At 41.7% G+C, this 22348-nt stretch overlaps 1 protein-coding gene across 1 annotated transcript in view; it reads left to right on the top strand.

The window, feature by feature from the left end:
* Positions 1-22348, top strand: part of PLCB1 (phospholipase C beta 1) — a gene marked incomplete at its 5' end in the record, with an annotated part of 398924 nt that overhangs the window by 299359 nt on the left and 77217 nt on the right. Inside the window, 11 exons of the mRNA XM_080615239.1 lie at positions 512-596; positions 1080-1257; positions 7602-7672; positions 8269-8365; positions 11979-12063; positions 13197-13321; positions 14318-14472; positions 16002-16166; positions 18023-18122; positions 20905-21009; positions 21761-21870. Of these exons, the coding sequence (XP_080471365.1) occupies positions 512-596; positions 1080-1257; positions 7602-7672; positions 8269-8365; positions 11979-12063; positions 13197-13321; positions 14318-14472; positions 16002-16166; positions 18023-18122; positions 20905-21009; positions 21761-21870 (1276 nt within the window). The remainder of the gene's footprint in view (positions 1-511; positions 597-1079; positions 1258-7601; positions 7673-8268; positions 8366-11978; positions 12064-13196; positions 13322-14317; positions 14473-16001; positions 16167-18022; positions 18123-20904; positions 21010-21760; positions 21871-22348) is intronic.

Here is a 22348-nt window from a genome sequence, read left to right as displayed (position 1 = left end):
GGAGACTGCTCTCTATGTAACCATTTTGGATATTATGCCTCAGGCCAGGTATGACAAAAAGAGAACAAAACCCAAATGGGATTGCATGTGTGTGTGTGTGAAGGATGCCAGCCATGTGTATAAAGTAAAGTAAGGAGAAAAAAGTTTCTACTTTAAATCACAACGTTACCTGAAAGAAGCAAATTCATCTAATGGTTATTTCCCTAAAGGTAACAGCTCACAGCCTCTTTTTTAGTTTTCTACCAAGTGCATGGGAAAACAGACCTCAATGTTAAAAGTTCAGTTTCACTATGACTCAGTTGATTAGTGCCTTTACTTCACGTATGATCCTTTTGCTAAGGTCTATCAGAGAAATCAGAATTACTACATGATATATGTAGGTCTCTGCAAAATTCACAGCAGTTGGATCAGTAAATTATACCTAGTTTAGAGATATGAGATATTCCATTACTGCTGCTTTCACTCTGTAGCATGAATAGGACTCACTTCTCTGTTTCTTTTCTCCCTTCAGCCCTAAACAACAGGCAAAAATGGCAGAGTACTGCAGATTAATATTTGGAGATGCCCTGCTTATGGATCCATTGGAAAAATACCCGGTAATACGGTTTGGTATTTATCAGCTCACAAATACCTGTGTGAATTTTGTTTCAGTCCTGTGTCATTCTTCATAGACAGCCTTTCAAACCAGAGTCTAAAGGAGGGGGTTAAACAGTATGAGCTGTTGGTGATTTAAGCATATCATTTCTGATGCGGAGATTGTTCTGATACAGTGAATTATAATCGTCCAAATGCAACTGATTCTCGTAGCTGCTGGTTTATAATGTAGGCTTTCAGATTTGAACTAATACTTATTTCGGTTATTACCGCAGGCATTTCATAAAGCATTTGTCTTTTCTTCTTGAGTGCCCTCAGTCGCCTGTTTCATTTAATGTTGAGGTTACCTCTTGTGCAAAATACATTCCATTTGAACAGAGCTTATAGCGATCACAGAATTATCTTGTACCATGTGGGCCCTAAGAAATTGCCATGAGCCCTTTTCTTTTGTTGTTGTAACAAATTTCTCTTCCTTCTTCTGCAAGCTTGAAGCTGGGGTTCCTCTTCCAAGTCCAATGGATTTAATGTACAAAATTCTGGTGAAGAATAAAAAGAAGTCACACAAGTCTGCAGATGGAAGTGCAAAAAAGAAGCTCTTGGAGCAAGCTTCCAACACATGCAGTGATACATCCAGTATGTTTGAACCTTCCTCCCCTGGAGCAGGTATGAATTCAACCCACAGATATATTTCTCCCTAGAACACAAATGTTCAATTACAGATACAATTCTATCCACTTACATTGCTCTAGCAAGGTAAAGGTACACACCTGTGGGCCACACTCAGTAGGAAACAATGCTAAGTGTCATTGATCCAGGAGTCTGTGAAGGCTTGTGACTGAGGAATAACTTACAGAGTGACCTGAAGCCCAGTGATGCGTACTAACATTTGTCTGTGCTGCTTAGGAAGTAGAGCAAGCTGCCAACTCCTTCACCCTTGGGTGCCTTTTCTGTGTGCCCAAGCCCAATACCAAACAGAAATGTTTGCTTTTTCCTGTTCCCTCCGAGATGTGCCTACCATTTGGTGCTCTTTCAGATTAAACCCCTTGCTGAGGAGATCTGCAGTGGTTCTGCAGTGTCTTAAGCTTTAGGGTAACTGAATGAGATACCTGTTCCTCAAGCAGGCAAGGCTCAACCTGCTGTTGTCGTGCATTAGTTGGGAGGATGTCACAGATCCCTGTGCAAAGTGCAGTAAGATGTTCTTCTGTTCCAGAGATGGAAACAGGCAAAAATAATACTGCAAATAAATATTATTACCATCAGGAATTGTAGGAAATGGAGCCAATGTAAAGCAGGCTATTACATTAATATTATTAGCAAAACCTTTAAAATCAGAAATGAAACAAAAAAGTTACTGAAATTTAATGCATATATTCTGGTAACGCCTATGGGATCTGCAGGGAACCATTGTGAGTGTTGGTATGCCAAAATTAGTCAGAGATGCTCTTTGTCCTGAAGAGCTTAAAACCTAGCTAGAAAAGACAAAGAGAAGTGCAGAGAAAAAGATAAAGGATTTGCTCTGAACCACAGGAGCAGGTGAGCAGCTGGACAGACATCAAAATCTGTGTATTCTGATGCATAGCCCAGGGTCTAGTCCCCACACTAGAATTTCTTCTTCCTATTGGATTGCTGGAAGCGTACACAATTATGCCTCAGTAGCGTAGAATACTTGTAAAGCAAATTGGGAGCTCTACTAGAATATAAGTTCATTACCATTTGCCATAAAAAAAACCCCTTTTTTCCATTGTTTGTAATTTTTTTCTGATTAATTAAGCTGGAAGTTTGGTGCTGGCACTTTGCCTTCAGCTGAATCACAGCTCAAAAAATCCTGCTGTATTTGTGGATAACATTGTTTATCCTATTAGAAGCAAAGAGAGAGTTTTCAACTATTGTGTTAACTTTGAAAAGGGCATGCTTTGGATCAGGCCTTGCATTTCAAAGGAAGATTCATCGTGGTGTCAGGAATGATTTAATGCTGGTTCTTTGATTTGCATTAGTCAAATCCCAAGCAACAGAAAAAGAAGTGTGTGATGCCAACTGACTCCTTTCCAACACTTGAAATCAACCCTGGGTTCCTAACTCTACATTTCTGTTACCAGCACACAGTGAGAATCCAGTGGCAAAGTGTATGTCTTTGCTTTCTGAGTGCCTGGTCTGCAGAGAAGGGGACAGCTTTGTCTCTAGGGATCCTCTCTATGGGCATGCCTAGGAAAAGACCTGGTCTATGAATCTCGATGATGATAATGCAAGGTGGGGTCAGTCCCATAGTAGGATTTGTAATTTGGCAAATCAACTGTCAATATTATGTCCCTATTATCTACAGAACAACCTCTGTCAACTGTAGATTATGAAGATGAACACTTACAAATTAGAAAAGTCTAGAACTGAGATTGCAGAATTGATACGGTCCCTTGGTTTGGCTGTGACTGCCAAAATACATTACTGGTAATCCTTCCTTTGGCCATTGTTCCTCCTTCAGAACCTATGCCTCTTTTGGAGAATGCAGTTAGTCAATATGTTTTCTTTCTCTGTCATTTAATGCTTGATCCTAGACATACATAGCATCCTCATCTTGCAGTGAGTTTCAGTGGGGGTATCCAGGCTGCATATGAGCCTTGAGTAATAGCAGTGAATTTATCTCAACAATAACTGTGGGGAGCAAAGTAATATTAAACCAATTTAATTTAAGGACAGCAGAGTCTGAGGGAGCTTGAGAACAGTTTAGGGGTGACCGACAAGGAACATCCAGGATCTGAGTTTTCAAGAGTACTTTGAATGTTTAAGTATTCAGAGCACAATGCGGAGACTTCAGCTACAGCTTTACAGCTCTGAGCACGCAGCTTGTCTGTGAATCAGGCTGCACATTTCTGCCTGCGAGCATTTAAAAATGTATACATAGAATTGTTCACCATTTGATAAGACCACTGTGGCAAGACCTAGTGAAGAGCGTGGTTCCATTGGCAGTGCTGAACAGTCACCATGACACCCTTCATTTCACTGCCTCATTCTTTATGTGCTTCTCAATATCAGCAACAGTAATGCTGGAGCAGGGCAAGATTATGCGCCTTTATACCCAGTACCAGTTTCTTGCTGGAGCAGTGCAAGCATTATACTCAGTACCAGTTTATTTCTGCAGCATGGCAGGAGTAATGCAATTAAAGTTTCACTAAAGGAAACCTAATTCTTCACATTTCTTTACATTAAGTGTTTCGATACTCCAACCTTAATATAATCTTTACATTTGGAAAGATGAACATGTGATTTACAAACCTGTATTTAGTTGTCTAGCTCCTGTCAGAATTACTGCTGATCTCCAGGAGAAAGTTGAGCTGATTTAGCCTTCTTGAGATTTCAAATGAGTTTTATCACAGCAGTACAAAAACCAGGGAGACCTGTACTTCAGTTGATAGCAAACTTCAATGTGACTTACACTGCTCGAGGCTAGATGTAAAGCCAAATAACCCAGTGTTTTGTTCTGTTTATAAAACATGCCATATAAAAGCTAGGTGGTGGTGATATAGTAGCAATAATTAAAAACCCAGTTCTGAAATGAGCTTTGCAGAATGGCTTGAAGGATGTCCATGAAACCGATGTAAGAAGTAACTTCACGAGGGCATTATATCTGTCAGTGGAAAAAGCTTTCCCTAAAGGTACAGCAAGGCTTGGAAAGCAGCAAAAGACATTCTGAGATAACATTTGCGAGACAGACTGTAGTCTTGGTAAACAAGCATCTTGGACCTGGCTGCTTTAGCACAATGAATGGAAGTCAATAGGCAAGGTTTCCAAAACAGTCACACCACAGTACAAAAGGAATGGTGGCAGTTCTGCATTTAACATTTGAAGGCCTAAACAGAGAGTAGCCAAAACTCATCAATTGAACAGTATTTAAGTTTTTGAGCAAATTGTTCATTTCTCACTCATAGAATGATATTTTCCTCAGAGTAGTGGGTGCTGCAAGGAAAGAGTCATGGGGAGACAATGAGAGAGAGGGTAGAATTGACTCTATCATTTCACAATGACTAAACAGAAAACTGGATTAAAGGTTTGAGCCTCGGTGTATGTAAATGCATTGGTACATTGCTGCTGCCTGCCAGCTGAGGCTGTGGCCCACTGGTACAAAGCAAAAGGTTTTAGCAAACTGAATAAAGTTCATTTTTTCCTGCACAGCCTGTGGGGAAAAACCCCAGAAGGTGCTGGTGGCTGCTTAAGCATTATCGAGCTAACAAGCTGCACCAGCAAGTACCACATTTATAATCCATTCTGGCTGTTGCTTTAAAGGGGTCTGAGAAAGCAGATTACCAAATTCCTCTGCATTTCAAGCAATGGGTAACCTTTCGTTTTATTAGGCTCTCAATATCTGTCACGGCTGCTGAGGCATGGTGAGAATGGATAATATTTAGCACTCTGCTTCCTCAACCCTTGGTAATAGGGATTTCGCTTGTCATTCCCAGCTCTCTGCTAATCATCTTCCATTCAGTATTACAGTTTCGAATCTCTTTACCTGTCAGTTGGGATTCAGCCTCCTTTGTACACTTGTTACATTACCCAGCGAGCACTTTTCTGCCTTCCCCAGGCTGCCCCACTCAGTAGGGGCAGTGCCTTGAAAACATCCTTGAAACTGCCCTGTTACTGCACTGAGAAGTTTCCTGGGCTCTTCTGCCTATAAGCAGTTGACAGACTCTAACTTACCTATTGTGGTAGGGAGCAGCATCTCTTTATATCTTGATACTCTTCTGTCTGCCTTTGTCCATGGTCAAGCTCTTTTCTCCTACTTGGAGGGCAAGCCCTTGGAGCAGGGCTGTTTTCACTGTATTCGTATGCCACATAGCATGGAGAAGCCCTGGCCTGGCCTGGGTTTGTAGTCCCATCTACTTGCAAATAGTAATTATGCCATTACAGCTAATTGTCCCTTGGACAAGCTCACACATACATACTGGAACTGACCTGCAGCACAGCTGCATGTGCCAGTGCATGTGTGTTTATGATCCACAGTGTCTGTGCCCTCCTGGGAAGGGACAGGAATGATGACATGGGCCTGATCCCACCACCCCTGTGGGAGGGTGAGCACGAAAGCATCCACAGTACAAGTATCTCAATCTGGCCAAGACTTGCTCTGACTTTGTGTAATGGGAAAAGAAGGTTCAGTTTGAGGGTAGGACCATGCTGCTGGGTGAAAGGCAACGCAGATGTAGTCATGCTTTCTAAAACATGTTACTAGTTTCTGTTCTGTTTGCAATCCTGTATATTATTTGTCCTGGTTTTGCTGTCTGATGCAGAACTTGAAAATGAGATCTGATCTCCTTGGGAGTTTTCCTGTGATGTACTTTCCTCCCTGGACACTTCTCGCAAGAACAAGCTATTGTCTACCTGGGTACCACAGCAGTGCAAGCTGGCTGAAATATGCCCACATGCCTCATTCTATGGACTGTGCAAAGCATTGTTTTGCCAGCCTGGTTAAATCAGTTGAGAGCTTCCCATCCAAAGATTGTCACTGCAAATCCTGTGAGAGCTTGGCTGGCTCTTTGCACTGTGTTGAGGTTCCCTGAGCCATCCCTTGAGCCTGTTGAGCAATCATGTTATTTTCTTCAATGAAATGTTCAGGAAGAAATGTGTTCATGAATAAAAGGCTGACATTTCAACATCTGCATCTGGAAGGAAACAGAGCCTGGGTAGTCATCATTTGGTTGTGAAAGGCACACTCATATGTGCTCTCTGTGTTCAGAGGGGGCCTGCTGGGCATGATTCAGAGGCCTTTTGGAACAAAGAGGAGTTTCTTTATTGACTCAGTGGGCTTTGGATTAAACTCTAAACTGATAGGAGGAGCTGAGACTGAATTAGCAGTCTCTGGAGAGTTTGGGAATGCTGCACAGGGATTAGTGCTGCCAAAAGAAAAGTGGCACTGCTGAAGAAAGCCGGAAGGTTTGTGGAATAAAATCCTTAGGGAGAGTTGTCAACCTTACAGGTGTGGATAAGTGACTGCAGTGTAAGTTAAACCTTCTTTTCCAGACTCTTCTTAGGATGCATGGTGTAGACTTTATGACAGCCAGACCCACAGGAGGAGTCACAACAGAGAAGGATAAGCTTGCTGTATTCCTTCATGGTTTAATTGCTGGTGCAACCAAATGAAAACACTTTGGAGTTCAGGGGAGGCATTTGTTAATTAACAGTAAAGAATCTGTGTCTTGCCCATAATAATTGGATGAGAACACCGCAGTTGGGCGCAAGGCATGAAAGGTGTTTCATTTGGTCCCGTTTACTCTATCAGTACGTTTTCAGGGAAAGGATGAGCCTCATGCATCTTCTTCACATTATTTGATTTGCACTGCCCTCAGCCGGTGTATTTGAGCTATGCCATCGGGGTCATGAACGTAAGGCACACCGAGGCAGCCTGTGGAGGTAGTTGAAGTCAAGCTATTGCAGCTGGGCTCCTGTGCCAGATCCTCCCAGCTGCGCTACCTCAGCCCATGGCCTGTGATGTGTCCAGAACAGATGGATTGCGCTGAACAGCCCTTGACACCACAGCACATGAGAATCTCATCAGTTTTCAAGTGTGATTTCTTCACCCCATTCGTGCTGTGTGGGCTTCCCGGAGTGGGTGAGGCATTCATGGAGGTCCTGCAGGGATCCTGCAGCAGGGAGGGAGTTTGAGCTCGCACCTCCCAGACCCCAGGGCTGTGTTCCAAGCGTGGAAACATCTCTTCAGAGTAGTTTGTGATACCATACCCATACACTGCACACCCCACAATGCTCTTCTGTCAGTACTGATACCTACCCCATGATTTCCAAACACTGACCATCCAGCAGCTGCAGAGGAAGAGTTTTGTTTGGTGGGGCAGTAAGAACTTACCAGTGCTGAAGATGGATGGATCCCTTGAGACAGTGTATGTGTCAAAAACCACATGTTTAATGTCACCTCCTTTAAGCAGTTCAACTTGCACATCTTTCTTCAGTTTATTTCTGGTAATTATAACTGTTGCTTCAAGTAATTATCTTCTCTTAAAACTTTTCAGGTGAAGCAGATATTGAGAGCGATGATGATGATGACTATGATGATGACTGTAAAAAGTCGTCAATGGATGAAGTAAGGGCGTAGATACGGATTATGGTGACGGGTCGGTTCCAGTAGTTGTGAGTTGGCTTGTGCTACCAGGAGTGGGACTACCATCTAGTGGAGAAAGGGAGGCAGAGCACAAGGAAACACATCACCAACTTTCTGAAGTCGGTTCTTAATCGATTTGGAAGCCCATCTTTGCTTTGTTTATTTATATTTCATCTTATTCATCACGAATAAGAATTAATAGCACCTCAGTGGAGCTGTTTTAGACACCTGCTTATGGTGTATTTAGCAGTGTTGTAAGGAAAAGCTTAGAGCTGTGTTTATTATTTATCCAACAGTACTGATAGATGTGCTCAGCTCTACGCATGTGTAAAGATAATTCAGTCCTTTCCTTAGGAGCCACATAAAAAGAATGTAAATAGCAGCAGTTTAATTAAACATTTATGGTTTATAGCAAATTTTCTTCTTTACGTTGTGAAGCTGCCTATGTGAGGCATTGACTTCACTAAGCCAAGATGAATGAGGAATATCATGGTTGATAGAAAACTGGGCATTGGTATTTGTGGCCTCTGGCCACCATGAAGAGATCAAAACTGCAACATTTCCCTTCTCTGTCCTAGGGTACTGCTGGAAGTGAGGCTATGGCCACTGAAGAGATGTCTAACCTGGTGAACTACATTCAGCCTGTGAAGTTTGAGTCATTTGAAGTATCAAAAAGTAAGTAAGCCAAGCATGAGCAGCATCTTGCATTGGAAATTACTGAGGAAGTCTTTGGAAGAAGGTTCTGGAGGAATGCTGCTTGGCTCCCTGCGAGTTAGATACAGGCACACAGACAGAAAATTTTCCCTGGTATTCAGCCAAATAAACCCATATTCATTTGGAAACCTGTATTAGTCTAAATATCAACCCTCAGCAGTATAAATACACTGCCATTTCAAAGGCATCTTTTAAACTGTGCTCTTACATTGTTGTCCATGACTTAAGCAGTTAGAGAAAGTGATCATACATATTCCTGCAGATCAAGCAAGTTGCTTTTTATTTTGCCTCTGCTTACAGAGGATTAAGCGTAAGCAGAGTCTGCCCTTCCCCATGTGCAGATTTACTCTTTCCTGCCTCTCTGTATTGTATGGAAAAGGCCATAATTTCATCCCCTGCTGGCTTTTACTGAAGATGCCTTGCTAGGAATGCACTCAGTGGCGTCCTCAGTAAACACTGCTGCATCTTTTCTTTTCTTGGTGCAGAACCCCCTGCTGTTTGCCTGCCCTTTTTCACTTTGTTTTGACAGGTTTCAATATGCTCTTAGTGGTTTTTAGTTATAGAAGTGTATAGCATTTTAATATGGATTTGTGGAGGCCTTGGCAGAGGACAGGTAACTGATGCTCAGTCCCTATCTGTATACAGGATTTCACATTTGCTCTTGATGAATAATAAAACATATAAGAAGCTATCTACATGTTCATTTGTATGTGGGTATTTAGACAAGCATACACACAAGCATTCACAAAGTCATGCAGAGACCATGCCTATAGTAGTGTCCCTTTGGATGTTTATAATCTCCTCTAGCTCTAATGAGCGCTACATGAACGCAGTGGGAAGGAGATATTCCTTCTGGAAAGGAAGCCATGTGAATCCTAGCAGGACAAGTTGATGCAGCTGTTAGGAAATTGTCTTGTGCAGCTTTCTTCTGCTCACATGCCTTTCTGAGTTTTGTCTGTATGAAAGAACTGATGTCCATGGTTTTTATCCTAAGTCCTGCTGTGACCTTTGCTCACTGTTTCAGTGAACACATAATGTTCAGGAATTCGTATTTCTGGATTTTGTGTCAAAAAAATCATTATGTGATAAACACGGCTGGTTCTTTAAAGCAGTGGTCCTATGGGTAAACATTACTGGCGGTGCGGCTGATAGCATGACTTGTGGGGCCTGGTCATAGACCTGGCCTGGCCTCACTGCTGGATCTTCATTAAATTCAGCAAAGATGAGCTGAATAAAGAAGGGTGTTTCATCGTTTCAATATTGCAGCATTTTTATTGTCTAATTCAGACTTTGGTTTTCTTTGTGATCCTGGCCTCCACGGTGATAATGGTACCTCACTGCTTCTGTCATTCGCACATTATTAAGGTGCATTTTCCGGCCTTGCATCCAACTTGCAAACCAAAATATTGAATAGCAGTGAGTCTGTAACAGTCCCCTGATTGCCCTCGCCAGATATGTTCCATCTCTGACAGCAAATATCTGTAACTGTATTTTTTCAAGTATTTCAGGCAGTTTTTCAATGAGATGTTCATCCACTCCATAGTGACTTCTTCCTGATAGCACAGCGCAGTGTAATGTATCATGAGAGAGAAATGCCTCTCCTGCACAGTCTATTCTTCAAAGGGCAGGTTTCTTAATCCTCTCCATGTACTACAAGGAAATAATTGTTCTTGTTTTAATTAGGACTTTGATTAAGCCCTGGACATTTAGTAACTGAATCATTTAACAGCTCCAAGCTCTGTTTTCCTACAGATGCTCTACTTTAAGATAAGGCTGAGAGATACAGGATATTGCTACAACAAATTCAAGCAGCACCATATAAAAAACTACTTTGTATGTGTGTTGCTAGTGCTATTCCATTAGTAAGGGGGAAGGATGGAATAAGAACAATCTCAATGCCTTTATAAAGAGCAGAGATGGAGGTGAGCTGCCTGGAACAGAGTCTGGAGAAAGAGAGGATATTGCATATTGGAAAGGAAGGGGAGTGGTAGGAGTGCAGCCTCTAGGGAATGGCAGGAATCTTTTGCCATTAAGAGATAACAGCTATGAATAATGGCAGTAGCATAATGGTTGCTAATTAGAAATAGGGACTGTAATAAAGTCAGAGTCGCACCTCTCCTAGAGAGAGAGAGTCACTTTTGGAACACCAGAGTCATCCTCTGACTCTTCAACATACACTGAGAATAGTTTGTAGCTCGCAGGCTGCCAGCACATTTTCCTCTCACATTGGCCCAAGCAATCTTGCTCCTTATTTCTTTGGATCCACTGCTTCCTTTTTGGCTTCCTATAAGGAGAGTGCCCACCTGTTTCTGTCCTGTTTCTCTCTGCAAGACAAGTGCTTTTGTTCAGTTTTACCCCTCTCCTGCAGCTTCCCAGTTTGACTTCAGAGACCTGGCCAGGCTGTCCTCCTGGCCGGCCCAGGAATACTGCAGCACAATTACTTTTAAAACCACATAAGGGCAAGCCTTTCTCTGCCTTATTGTTTGCTTTCAATGAAGTGGTGAGGCTGGAGAGTTCATGTTTCAATGCAGGCACTGTTTCCCTTATTTTTAAAGAGAGCAGTGCTGATATCTAATGGATATGACCTCCCAGTGCTGTGGCTCCTTGAAGGCAATCTACAGAGCTGATTAAGCTGTTATTTTACAGGAATCCTTACCTCCTGTGCAAAAGTGTAAAGGAAAAAATACTGAAGCTAGAAGGGTTTTGACTTAGGCTGTCTGCTAGAGCATATTGCATGGGCACAGTGACAGGCTGTGCATACATCATGTGTATCATTTGTGTGGAACAAATGATATACAAGTTAATGTTTAGCCCTGCTGAGTTATACACTTAAGAGGAGACTTCACCACTGTCAGGCCAGAAAGTTTGACCAAATTAAAAAGGTCATAGAAGTTAGATATTAATTTGTGGCTGGGTCTGAAGACCTGCTGGGACACAGGAGTGTACCTTCAGGCTTCATTAGATAGCAGTGATTCCATGACTGTTTGAGGCAGATGTGACCTTATCCTGACATACTGAACATAACGAGAACCGCTGTAGGCACAGCTAGAGCACTGCTTAGTTTAATCTGACACAGTCATTAGTTATTATTGCTCCAAATTGGCTCAGAGCCCTTGTATCTGCCTGCAAAGACAATCTAGAGATCCAGCAGGGCTCTCTCTGTTCCCCACAAAAGCTGCTACAATACCTCTGCATCACAGGTGTGAGCTTTGGGCTCTACCTCTCAAATATATCAGCGTGGTATTTTGCAAGCAAATATGAGAGATCCCGGCCTGTGCACTGATACTTGGCTGCCTGCAGCTGGCACAGCAGCAATCTCAGGCCGTACCAATGCCCTTAATTTGGGCAATGCTAATCTGAGTTCAGACGGAGCTCCTGAGTATGTGCAGAGTGAGCTTACTGCTGCCAGCAAACAGTTGCGCGTGTAAATTCTTTGGGATCAAGGTGAACTGAGCTAGTGAACAGTAGATGGGATAAAGGGACCAAGGCTAAACCAGCTGTTTGCAGCTCATGGATCACATCTGATTTCATGCTCTAATGTGTCACTGGTTTTATTTCCCCTGTGAACTTCCAGAACGCAACAAAAGCTTTGAAATGTCTTCCTTTGTGGAAACAAAAGGGCTGGAGCAACTGACCAAGTCTCCTGTGGAATTTGTGGAGTATCCTTGACTTTCTTAGCTGCTTCCTTAGCCTTTCTATATCTGACATCTGTTACTGGGCTTTATTGAAATTTGGAGACAGCAGCTGGGGAAATAGGGAACCCAAATGAAATCTGTACATCTGACTGTCTTCCGAGATGAATTAATTGGCCTGAGTTCTGGTGAGCTAATTTAAAAGCTGGCATGAGTCCTTGTGCTGTGGGCTAGGACTAGAGGGAATAGGCATAAACTACATATTGGAGATCTGATGCTTTGTATTCCCATTGTTAAATTTAGCATCCTATATGAGGTGTTGTGACTTATGCTGAGCAAATTGTCCAAGTGTGGCTGACTTGGTTTCTTGCAGTCATATGAGAAAGCTTGCTTTCTCATTGTGCCTCTAGTTCTAACAGCACTGAACTGTTTTATTGCCACACGATTCCTTTTTTACATGATTCGGAATGGGAGAGGGGTTAACTAACTTTTAAAGAAAAGCTAAAGACCATTCTGCGTAGACCTTCTCATGTTTCTCAGTATCTCTCATCATGGCTGCAGTTAAGAATGAGTGGTCAAGATAAAATAGTGCCTCAGTGAAGATTAATGGAAAGCTACTTCCACAGATAACCTGCAGCATGTTCTCATCTCTGAGATTTATAGACTCAGCTGTAAGAAGTGCACACTCATCATTTCTGTCTGTATGTAGGGGTCAATTCTAATGCTTATTCCAGAAGAGCACTTCTTAACTGAGCATCTCTCTGCAGCCCGGAGGAAGATGCACTGTTTACAGCTCATTGTCCTCTATAAATGCAAGCTTAGGAAAATCCCAAATTAATAACCATAATGGTAAATGGACTTTTATGAATGTGATTTTTTATGGATATGCCTGTGCCATTTCCTTGCTTATTGAGTACTCTATATGTGAACAAACATATATTTTTTATTTTTTAATTATCCCATATTTTTAATATTTTTAATTATCCCATATCTATCGTACCTCCTGCCAGATTGTGGATCTCTGGAAGCATTATGGTTTCTGAAATTCAATAAGGACCCCCCCTTTCTGTAAAGAACACCTGCATTTAAATATTGCAGTTGCATCTCTCTGCAAAGTGATTTCTGTCACATATACTATGTCTTAACTACTCACCGTTTAGATATAACAAAATGCAGCTAAGCCGAATTTACCCAAAGGGAACACGTGTAGATTCTTCCAACTACATGCCACAAGTCTTCTGGAACGCTGGCTGCCAAATGGTTGCTCTTAACTTCCAAACTGTAGGTAAGTTATGCTGGTCTCTGCATTTTGTACATTTCCACTTCTCTGATGCAGTTTCTGATTTGTAGGTAGGAAAGGCTTTATGCATAAAAAGATGTTTGGTGATTGAAGGATACTGCAGAGCTGTTAATTCACATCTTTACTCTCAGTTTTTGCTTTTTAACTAGGAATATTTGTAACTACCATGTTGTAGCTCGTGTAATATGCATACACAACGCCCTCCACCTTGTCATCGTTTGTAAGTGGTTACCATTGAGCAGCATCTCAGATCTGGCAGGGATTTTTTTCCTGTCCCTTGAAAATCTCATTACTTCAAGACATAAGGGCCTTAAATAGAAAATTCTGCTTTAAAAGTGAGTTTTTAAGAAACAAAGACATTTGTCCCCTAGGTGCACAAGTCATTTTTAAATGGAATGTGTTGCTGTCCAAGGCTATGTCTGTCCTGAGACAAGATAAAAATATTTCCATCTGCTGCATTCCAGGACATATCCTCACCATGTTCTGCCTCTGGGCACATGGTACTATGGTATCATCCCCTTTTTCCTTTCCAGTTGTGCCCATGTACAACTTTGGAAAGCAAAACCCCACACAGGCTGGGAGTTTGCAGAGTGACAAAAACCTTTGTGGGCCAGTTTCAATCAAGTATCAGGCACCTAGTATCTGATGTTAGAAGGGGTTTGAAGCATAGCTACTCTGCTGGGTTGGGTACAACAGTACAATCAGTACAACACTGAGGGCTCAACACCTCAGTGTTAAGGCTTCTTTTAAATTGTGAAAGTGTTTTCTATTTAGTGGGCTCTTAAAAATATCTTAAAGATGCATTTTTCTTGTCTGAAGAATGCAAGAGGATGGCCGCAATCACATCTGAAGCCTGTAAGCAACATACATACAGCTCTTTACATTACAGTCAGTTTGAAATGACAGTAATTGTTATTATCTCATTGCTTTTTAAAATTATCTATTCAGAACATAATTGTTATCAATGTTTTTAACACCTAGATTTGTCTATGCAAATAAACATGGGAATGTACGAGTACAATGGCAAAAGTGGCTACAGGTTAAAGCCAGAATTCATGAGAAGACCAGACAAACACTTTGATCCATTTACTGAAAGTATAGTGGATGGAATAGTAGCTAACACCTTGTCTGTCAAGGTATGTATGCAGCTGGTGAAAATGCTCTCATTATAGCGTCAGAGCATACATATATTCCTGTTGTGCAATGCCCTAGCACATGACTATACCAAGTCAAGAGAATGAGATGCATTTCATTTCATGGAGTGACATTTCATTTTTAAACTCTGCCTCACATTACATACTGAAGGATAAATAAATGTATTTTTATTGCATATCTTCTTTTCCATAGACATAATTGGGAAGTGAATGGGTTTAAGAGTAGTTCGGCTGTGGATTTAGTAACAAAGGGCTGAATTTAAAACCTGCTGTTGGACTGGAACAGAACACTACCCTGTTTAGTACAAATACACTTTCTGGTTCCCTATTAAGTTCTCCAGCAGAACTGTGGAACCATAAATGCCATCTGCAATTCATTGCCAAGCTGCTTTTCTTTGCTCCTTTTTAAGGACCTCTAGTGAAGTTCAAGGACTGCCAGGAAATGTGCAGATTGAGAGCTCTTCATCTGAATGTTTAGAGGAAGAGGTTGCATTGGCTATGACAGGACCATTCATTTATACTTGGTATAGCTCTAGTATTAAAAACATAAACTTTCTGAAATCCTGTTATTCCTTTAATGGACTTCTCCAGTAGAACAGCACCTGTATTATAGAATCCACCTGCAAAATATCCTCCTGTTTTGACTGGGAGAAAACAAGTATTTCCTCTCAGGCTGCAGACACAAGTGTAGCAGAGCAGTGCTGGGAGGGATATGAATAAGGTAATACTCTGATTTTACCAGTGCATGGCTAAATACAGATGCCTGTGTGGGAATGACCTCTAATGGTGACCTGTAATCATGGAAGCTTTCAGTTGCTGCTGGGGTTTAGAGGTACTTTCTCCTGCAATTTTAGTAAATGGAGGTGGAAGTCATTCAAGAGCTATTAGGAGACGCACAGCATTTTTAGCAGGAAGGAGCATCCAGGAGTCATGAGGCAGCTCTCAGAAGTCATCTACTTGCGGAGTCTGCTGGTTAGAATGTCAGCGCCCACACGAGGTGCAGCTGAGAACAGATTAAGGGTTGTTTTAGGCAAACCTTATTAGAATACAAACTTTTTAGCTTGTTTTCTCCCTTGCTGTCAAAAGCACGTGTAGTTCCTGTGCTGCTTGTACCTCTTTTCTTCCACATCAGGTTTCAAACCTGTTGTTGAAACTGGAATAGAAATTAGAGCTCTCAAAGTTACTGTGTTGTGGACATAGGCAGCTGGCTTGAGGAGGAGATCCAAATGAGTATTCCTGCTGAGGGAAGGGCAGCAGCATAATCTCAGCCACATTATTGCTCATAGGGGAATTCAGGACCACAGGGTCACAGGAAACCAGGCCTCATAACTTGTTTTTCTGTGTCTACAGTATTAAACGGTAGCGGGGTTTGTTTCTTGTGGTTTTGGCTTTGTTTTGATCTTAAATGCGTACTCTCTGATCATTAATGAGAGTTCTCCATCTGTATTTCAGCTACTCATGTCCTAATCCTCCAAGCGGTCTCTAGTGATCCTCCTTTGTTTTGGTTTTAGATCATTTCAGGTCAGTTTCTTTCTGATAAAAAAGTGGGTACCTATGTAGAAGTGGACATGTTTGGCCTACCTGTGGATACAAGAAGAAAAGCTTTGAAGACCAAGACCTCTCAAGGCAATGCAGTTAATCCTGTCTGGGAAGAAGAAACCATAGTGTTTAAGAAGGTCAGTGTAACGCTTCCCGAAAGTGCATCATGTTTGATTTATCACTGTCCAGTAGCATAATGTTCTGGTTTACTGAAACTTTGCATTTGCTAGAAAGAAGAAGAGATTTTGAATAGTTATTTCTTAAACTGTTTATTGTTAACCAGGCAGGGTGTAATTTTGCTAATCTAGTGGTGCCAGCTCCTAATGACATTAATGAGTTTAAAGTCATGTTGATTGTTTCAGTGACCCAGCTGGAATCAGTGAGACGTCGATAGGCTCATCTGCATGGCACAGTGCAGTGCCGCGCTATGAGCAAGCACAGCTCCCAGCAGCAGTTCAGCTGAATTACCCTGGTGTTTTGCCTTGCCTGAGCAGCCCTCCTGATATCCTGTGAGCAGGAGGATGTGAATAACAACCTGGCTGTCCGAGCTAGCACATTGAAAGCAATCTGTTATCTCTCCTTAGCGCTCCATTGTGCTATAGAAGTATAACCCAGGTGATGAAACAACATCAATCCCATCCCCTTGAAATGAGACATAGGCTCCTGAGTTACTCACGCAATTTGAACAGTATTACTCAGACTCAGTTCTTTAAACTTTGAGGGAGCAGAAAATACTGAGCATGTTTGAGGGTTGTGCAGTGTGAATTTCTTACTGTGCTTCTCAATACACTCGCAGCCAGCTTTTTAATAGGATCTCTGGGTTTTGCTTATTGGGCCCTGTGGTTAAGTGGATCCCGACTCCAGGTGTTTGTAAACCAATGTATGTTATATTTCCTTCAGCAAACCTAGCTCACAGAGGTGTTTACACAATTGGTACTTGCAGCCCTGCTTGCCAGGGAGTGCAGCCCTTTTCCCTGAATATTTGGCCTTCTGAATGACTTTCCTTTGGCAGCCTGCCCAAGCTGAAGTTTGGAAACATCGCTAGCATGCTTCTTCTGTAGCGAACTTCTAATTAGTGTACTTCATTTCTCTATTTAGTTAACGATCATGCCTGACTGCCTCTGTGCTCAGAGAAGCATAGAATGCTATTTTTAGTAATGTTGAAAATAAATAGAGAAGCTCTTAGGTTTGGATTGGTGCTTTTTTGTTTCTTTTTCCTTTTTCCTTTCACTGTCTAGATAAATGTTGGCATATGTACTGAAATAATGCCCAGGTTAGAAATATCTGTATTTGTATGTATATTTGCAGTAAGTAAGAAAATGAGATTAATTATACTACACATCTTTTAAAGTAATATTAAAGATTCCTATATTAGTAAAGTCTTTTAATGATTTTTTCCAATTTCTTGGGTGTTTTTTAACTGTTTGGACTTCTTTCTTATGTGGTGCCATGAAAGCATCCAATGCTTGTAAACATCCTTTTAGCCTAGCCAGTGAGTATGCTGCAGCACATTCTGCTGGGGTTGGCATGGTTCATGTCATTCATACATTCATCCTCTGCAAAGCAGGTTGAGTTCCTTGTTGAGTTTTCAAACACTAATCTGCCTGCCAGTGGCTTTTCTTAGTCAGTAAGTAACCCCATTGGCACAAACACAAAGGAAGAAACCATGTAGGGCTGTGAGTAATGATCAGAAGTCAGTGGTGTTCAGGGGGGCTTGAAGTTGAGCCGATGTGGTCCCTTGTGTCACATTGAAAATGGAGGGTCAAACTGCAGGGTTCAACATACTGTGAATGTTTCAGGACTGAAAAATGTTTCTGTGAGGGTTATCTTGACATGCAGGTGCACCCACCCTGGCCTCCTTTATGGTAAGGCCTTCCTATGGATGTGTAGTTGTTACTGTCTGCTAGGCTGAATTTTCTCTGCCGTATTGCCTATGAAAGGAGCTGTTCCATTCAGAGCAGAAAGTTAATGACACAGCAATATTGCCTTCTAGGTCGTTTTGCCTTCCCTGGCATGTTTGAGGCTAGCAGTGTATGAAGAAGGAGGGAAATTCATCGGTCATCGGATATTACCAGTCTCAGCAATTCGACCAGGTAAACCTTGTTCTCCGTTGAGACAGTTGTTGTATAGGGAAAAGAAACAGCAACCCAGAGTCTCAGCTGCTGTAAATCAGCAGCCACTCCGCAGATTCATAGAAACTGGAGATTTAAATAATTTATCTCAACTTTGCAAAGGGAAACACCGTATTTCATCAGGCATCTCAATTTGTAATGATCCAGCAAAGCCAATAGAGTTAAAGCAACAGAGACACTTACTTGGTTGGCACTTACTTGTCTCCAGTAGATAACTGCATGCTCACAGATTTATGCTAAAAGGTGCACACTTTTGAATGGAAAGAGTGCAGCAGCCCATTTTGCTATCATATTTGTTACAGTGGGAGATGGCTGGGAAAGGAAGCAAGATATGCTCCTCTAATGTAATTTTTACATGCATGCAAAGACTGACCTATATACAAGCTGTTGTATCTCTGTAATAGCTTTAAATCAACCCAAAATTACTTCCATCTTCATTGGTGAAATTAAAAATAAACAGAAGAAAAAATCATTAGTGCTCTCTTCTAAATCAGATTATTTCTATTATAATTAGTGGCCACTTAAATGAAAATTGATATGTGTAAAAACTCAGCCCTTATTTTCCAGGCCAGAGACTTGTTAGAAATCACGTTTCAGAAAGATGCAGGGACACTGGAATTCTGAGCAAGAGAAGCATTCGACTTCAGTGCCAGCTCTTCCAGTGAGGGGAGGAAACTAAATTAGGGCAAGCATATGGGCCGTAAACATGCTTCCAGCTTCACTCATACTGGAAAAGGAAGAATATCTGTATCTAGCCTCTACCTTATCCAGCCAGCCCCAGCAGTAGCACAAAACTCACGTGTCCCTGTATCTAACAGTTGTTCATATTATTCCTAAAGACCTGGTCTCAGGTAAGGTATGAACCAATCCCTTCTCTTCTAAGAGCCTCAATTGGTTTTGCCTGAGCTGGTGTGGGTCTCATGGTCTCTAGAAGGGCAGACAGGCTGGCCAGGGGAGGTGGCTGCTGGGCATGTCACTGCTCCAGGATTTCCTCACCAGTTGTCACTCCTCTTTCCCTTTTCCTTCCCTTTTCTCTACCCTGCTTTTCACCACGCATCCCTGCCCATTCACTTCTGTCAGCTCTGCCAATCTCCACAGCTTTGTTGTGAGCCAGCTCGGTTTATCAGTGCAGCAGAAGACTCTCAACTTTTTTATTCCAGCTGCATTTTCTCCTGGCTTAATGGAGATAATTGTCCTCAAAGTGCAGAGGAAGATAGGTGATTGGAGAGGACAAAGGGAGATGTGAAGGATTTCCCTCTTCTGTTGAAAGTGAACACGTCTGGTTGCTTTTCATGGCACTTGCCCTTCTCGCGGCATGGAGTCCATTCAGCAGAGCATTGAATCATGCAGCTGCTTTTAAGCTCATGCTCTTTAGAACAAAGGCCACTGTGTTAAATCATATAAGGACTTCCAATAGCTTTTACCCATGGGCCTAATCTCTGTCGTTTTGACTCCAGTTATCATTAGTTTACAGCATGCTAATTTTAGTTTGTGTACATGCTGATAATGTGCACAAACTGCTGAAGGAGCTTGAGAGAAACCTTTGAAATACATCATTTCTCTCTTTTTGGAGACATTATTGGAAAGTGTATCATGCTGTCATACAAATCCACAGAATTGCCATTATTCCCAAAGCAAGGATTGAGCCATTACTTGAACAGGGAGTTGTTCACATCAGCCAAGTGAGGATCCCCCAGATAGGTGCATCCTGCTCATAACTTGTATCCTGATGGTACCCATTTATGTGGCTCCGTGGCCAGGCCTTAGAACAACAGCTTCAGCCATGGTGTGAGAGACACCAGTTTGCAAGGCAGAGGATGCAGCTTTGCAGCACTGCAACGCTGTATGAGTTTGTTGGGTCTGGAAGTTCTTTCCTTCCATTCCAACCTGTGCGCTTCCATCACTGTCTTTTAAACTGGCACTAAGGTACCTGACCTTATGGGGAGGCATTTTGGGGAGCTAAATTGATGGAAGACTCTGCAATTTCTGAAGGTTGCTTTTTCCAGACATTATCTTGCTGAGCTGCCTGTCTGCAGTCAGAAAGTGTTAGGGAACAAGACAAAGAGCAGGGGATGGTGGTAAGTGGCTAGGAGAAAGGGCTTGAAACTGTCCCATCTGTGGTGCCTTGCCATTAACTTAGCTAATCCGCTCTGTAATGTGTGTCCTCAGTCTTACAAGACAGCCAGCTTTCAAAACAACCTGAAAATACTCTGGGTTTTAGATCTATTTCTAAGGTTGGTCACATAATAGGATTCATACACACATGATTTGTAGATATAGTGACACATCGTCTGGTTTTTAAAAGGGATACTGTGTTGTGGATGGGTTATCACATCTCAGTTTTACGTGGCTGTTCAGATTCCTGAGTACTACAAGGGTCACTTCTGAAAATTAAATAAGAGCTAAAAAAAACCCCAAAACAGTCAAAGGTAATAAAGTAGAATGCATCAAAACTATCATTTTTAGCATTATCATTGTATAAATGACAATTTTTAGCATTATTCACAGATGTAAAAATGAAGGGAAAATATGATTTTAAGCTGCAGTGTCATGTGCCTTTTTAACAGTCCCTTGTCTGTGTACTTACCTCTGGAACCCTTCAGGTAAATCTTTCCCTACCAGGAGTCCCTGGGGTTGCTTGCTCAGCTGGAGCCACACTATAAATAACAAATGATAACACAATTACGTTAGAAATGCCTGTGGAAGAGTTTATGCTCTGAACTGGTTGTTTCTTATTTTGCAGGCTATCACTACATCTGTTTGAGGAATGAGAGGAACCAACCTTTGACACTGCCAGCTCTCTTTGTGTACATAGAAGTCAAGGACTATGTACCTGATACTTATGCAGGTAAATCTGTGACATTTTCAGACTAAATCTGTGACATTTTCAGACTGAGAAATATAAAGGTTAATTGAAATGTAAAATGCGTGTGGTGTAGATGACTTGCCACAATGAGATAACAGACCTGTGTACAAACCTTTGCATCCGATGGATCATTATGTCTCATCACTCGTACAAGAGGGCCTGATTCACAGCAGCCTGCCTGAGGTTTAAGATTAGGGCAGCTCTTATTTTCAGCAGGCTTTATGTGACTCTAAAGGAGGAAATACCCCAGACATTTGCCATTGAAACACAAAGGAAACTTTGCTTACATGACACAGTAGTATGTAACTGTTTCCTAAGCAAAGTGCCATGCTTAATATACAGCGTTGTGTTATGGAATTGTCTCCAGACAAGGGTAGATTTACAGACCACATTCTATTCTGTATAGCTAGTTTGATGTTTTAAGAAATCCAGTGTTCCTCAGTGCCTCATGTGAAGCAGGATCCTGTTGGGCTGATGCTGTAAGCTATGAAAATCCATCCCAAAAACATTGTGCAGAAAATGCACATCCTTGAGACCCAAGCACAAAGTCCAAGACAGTTCCTGTTAAGAGTATTTGTGCATGATGATGTACTCCCGTCTGCTGTTTCTAGGACCTAGGAGTAGCTATCAGCAGCAGATCTGCATGAAAAACACTGTCTCTTTCTTAAATCCTGAGAAGCATGGGAACCATGACATAAGGGCTTTGAAACTGAAGTATTTGCATTATTTCTAGATGTGATCGAGGCCTTATCCAATCCAATCAGATATGTGAACTTGATGGAGCAGAGAGCTAAGCAACTGGCTGCACTGACTCTGGAAGATGAAGAAGAAGTAAAGAAAGAGGTAAGGGAAGTTTCAGAGTCTCTGTGAAATAAGTTATAGTATTTAGAAGCATCTGCTTTGCTTAGAAAGGCAAATACTGAAAGTCCTTGGGAATTGTATGTGTTGATTACTTGAACACCTGTAAACACCTCAGATAAAATATACCCAGAATGTAAATATACCCAGAATGACACTTGGGTATATTACAGCGAGAAGCATTGCACTATGTGTGTGGTTTCACTGCAAACAGCATGCTGTGTATGGAGCAAGTTACTGTTCAGAGGTAAAGAGACACCGAAGGCTGAATGAAAAACCAGGTTATGTATGTGCTGGTTATGTAGCATGTTATGTGCTACGTACTATATGTAGTATGTGAAGTCTTTATAAGTCATTGTATGTTGTTTTCCAGTATGATGCTGAAGTTCCCCTTACAAAAAAGAGAACTTTTCCTGAAAATATCACACATTTTCCACAATTCCAGGCTCTTTTCCTGGAGAGG

Source organism: Psittacula echo, assembly GCF_963264785.1.
Source record: "Psittacula echo genome assembly, chromosome: 4".
NCBI classification, from domain to species: Eukaryota; Metazoa; Chordata; class Aves; order Psittaciformes; family Psittacidae; genus Psittacula; species Psittacula echo.
The sequence above is the reverse complement of the archived record's forward strand: the minus strand, read 5'-3'. Positions and strand labels throughout refer to the sequence as shown.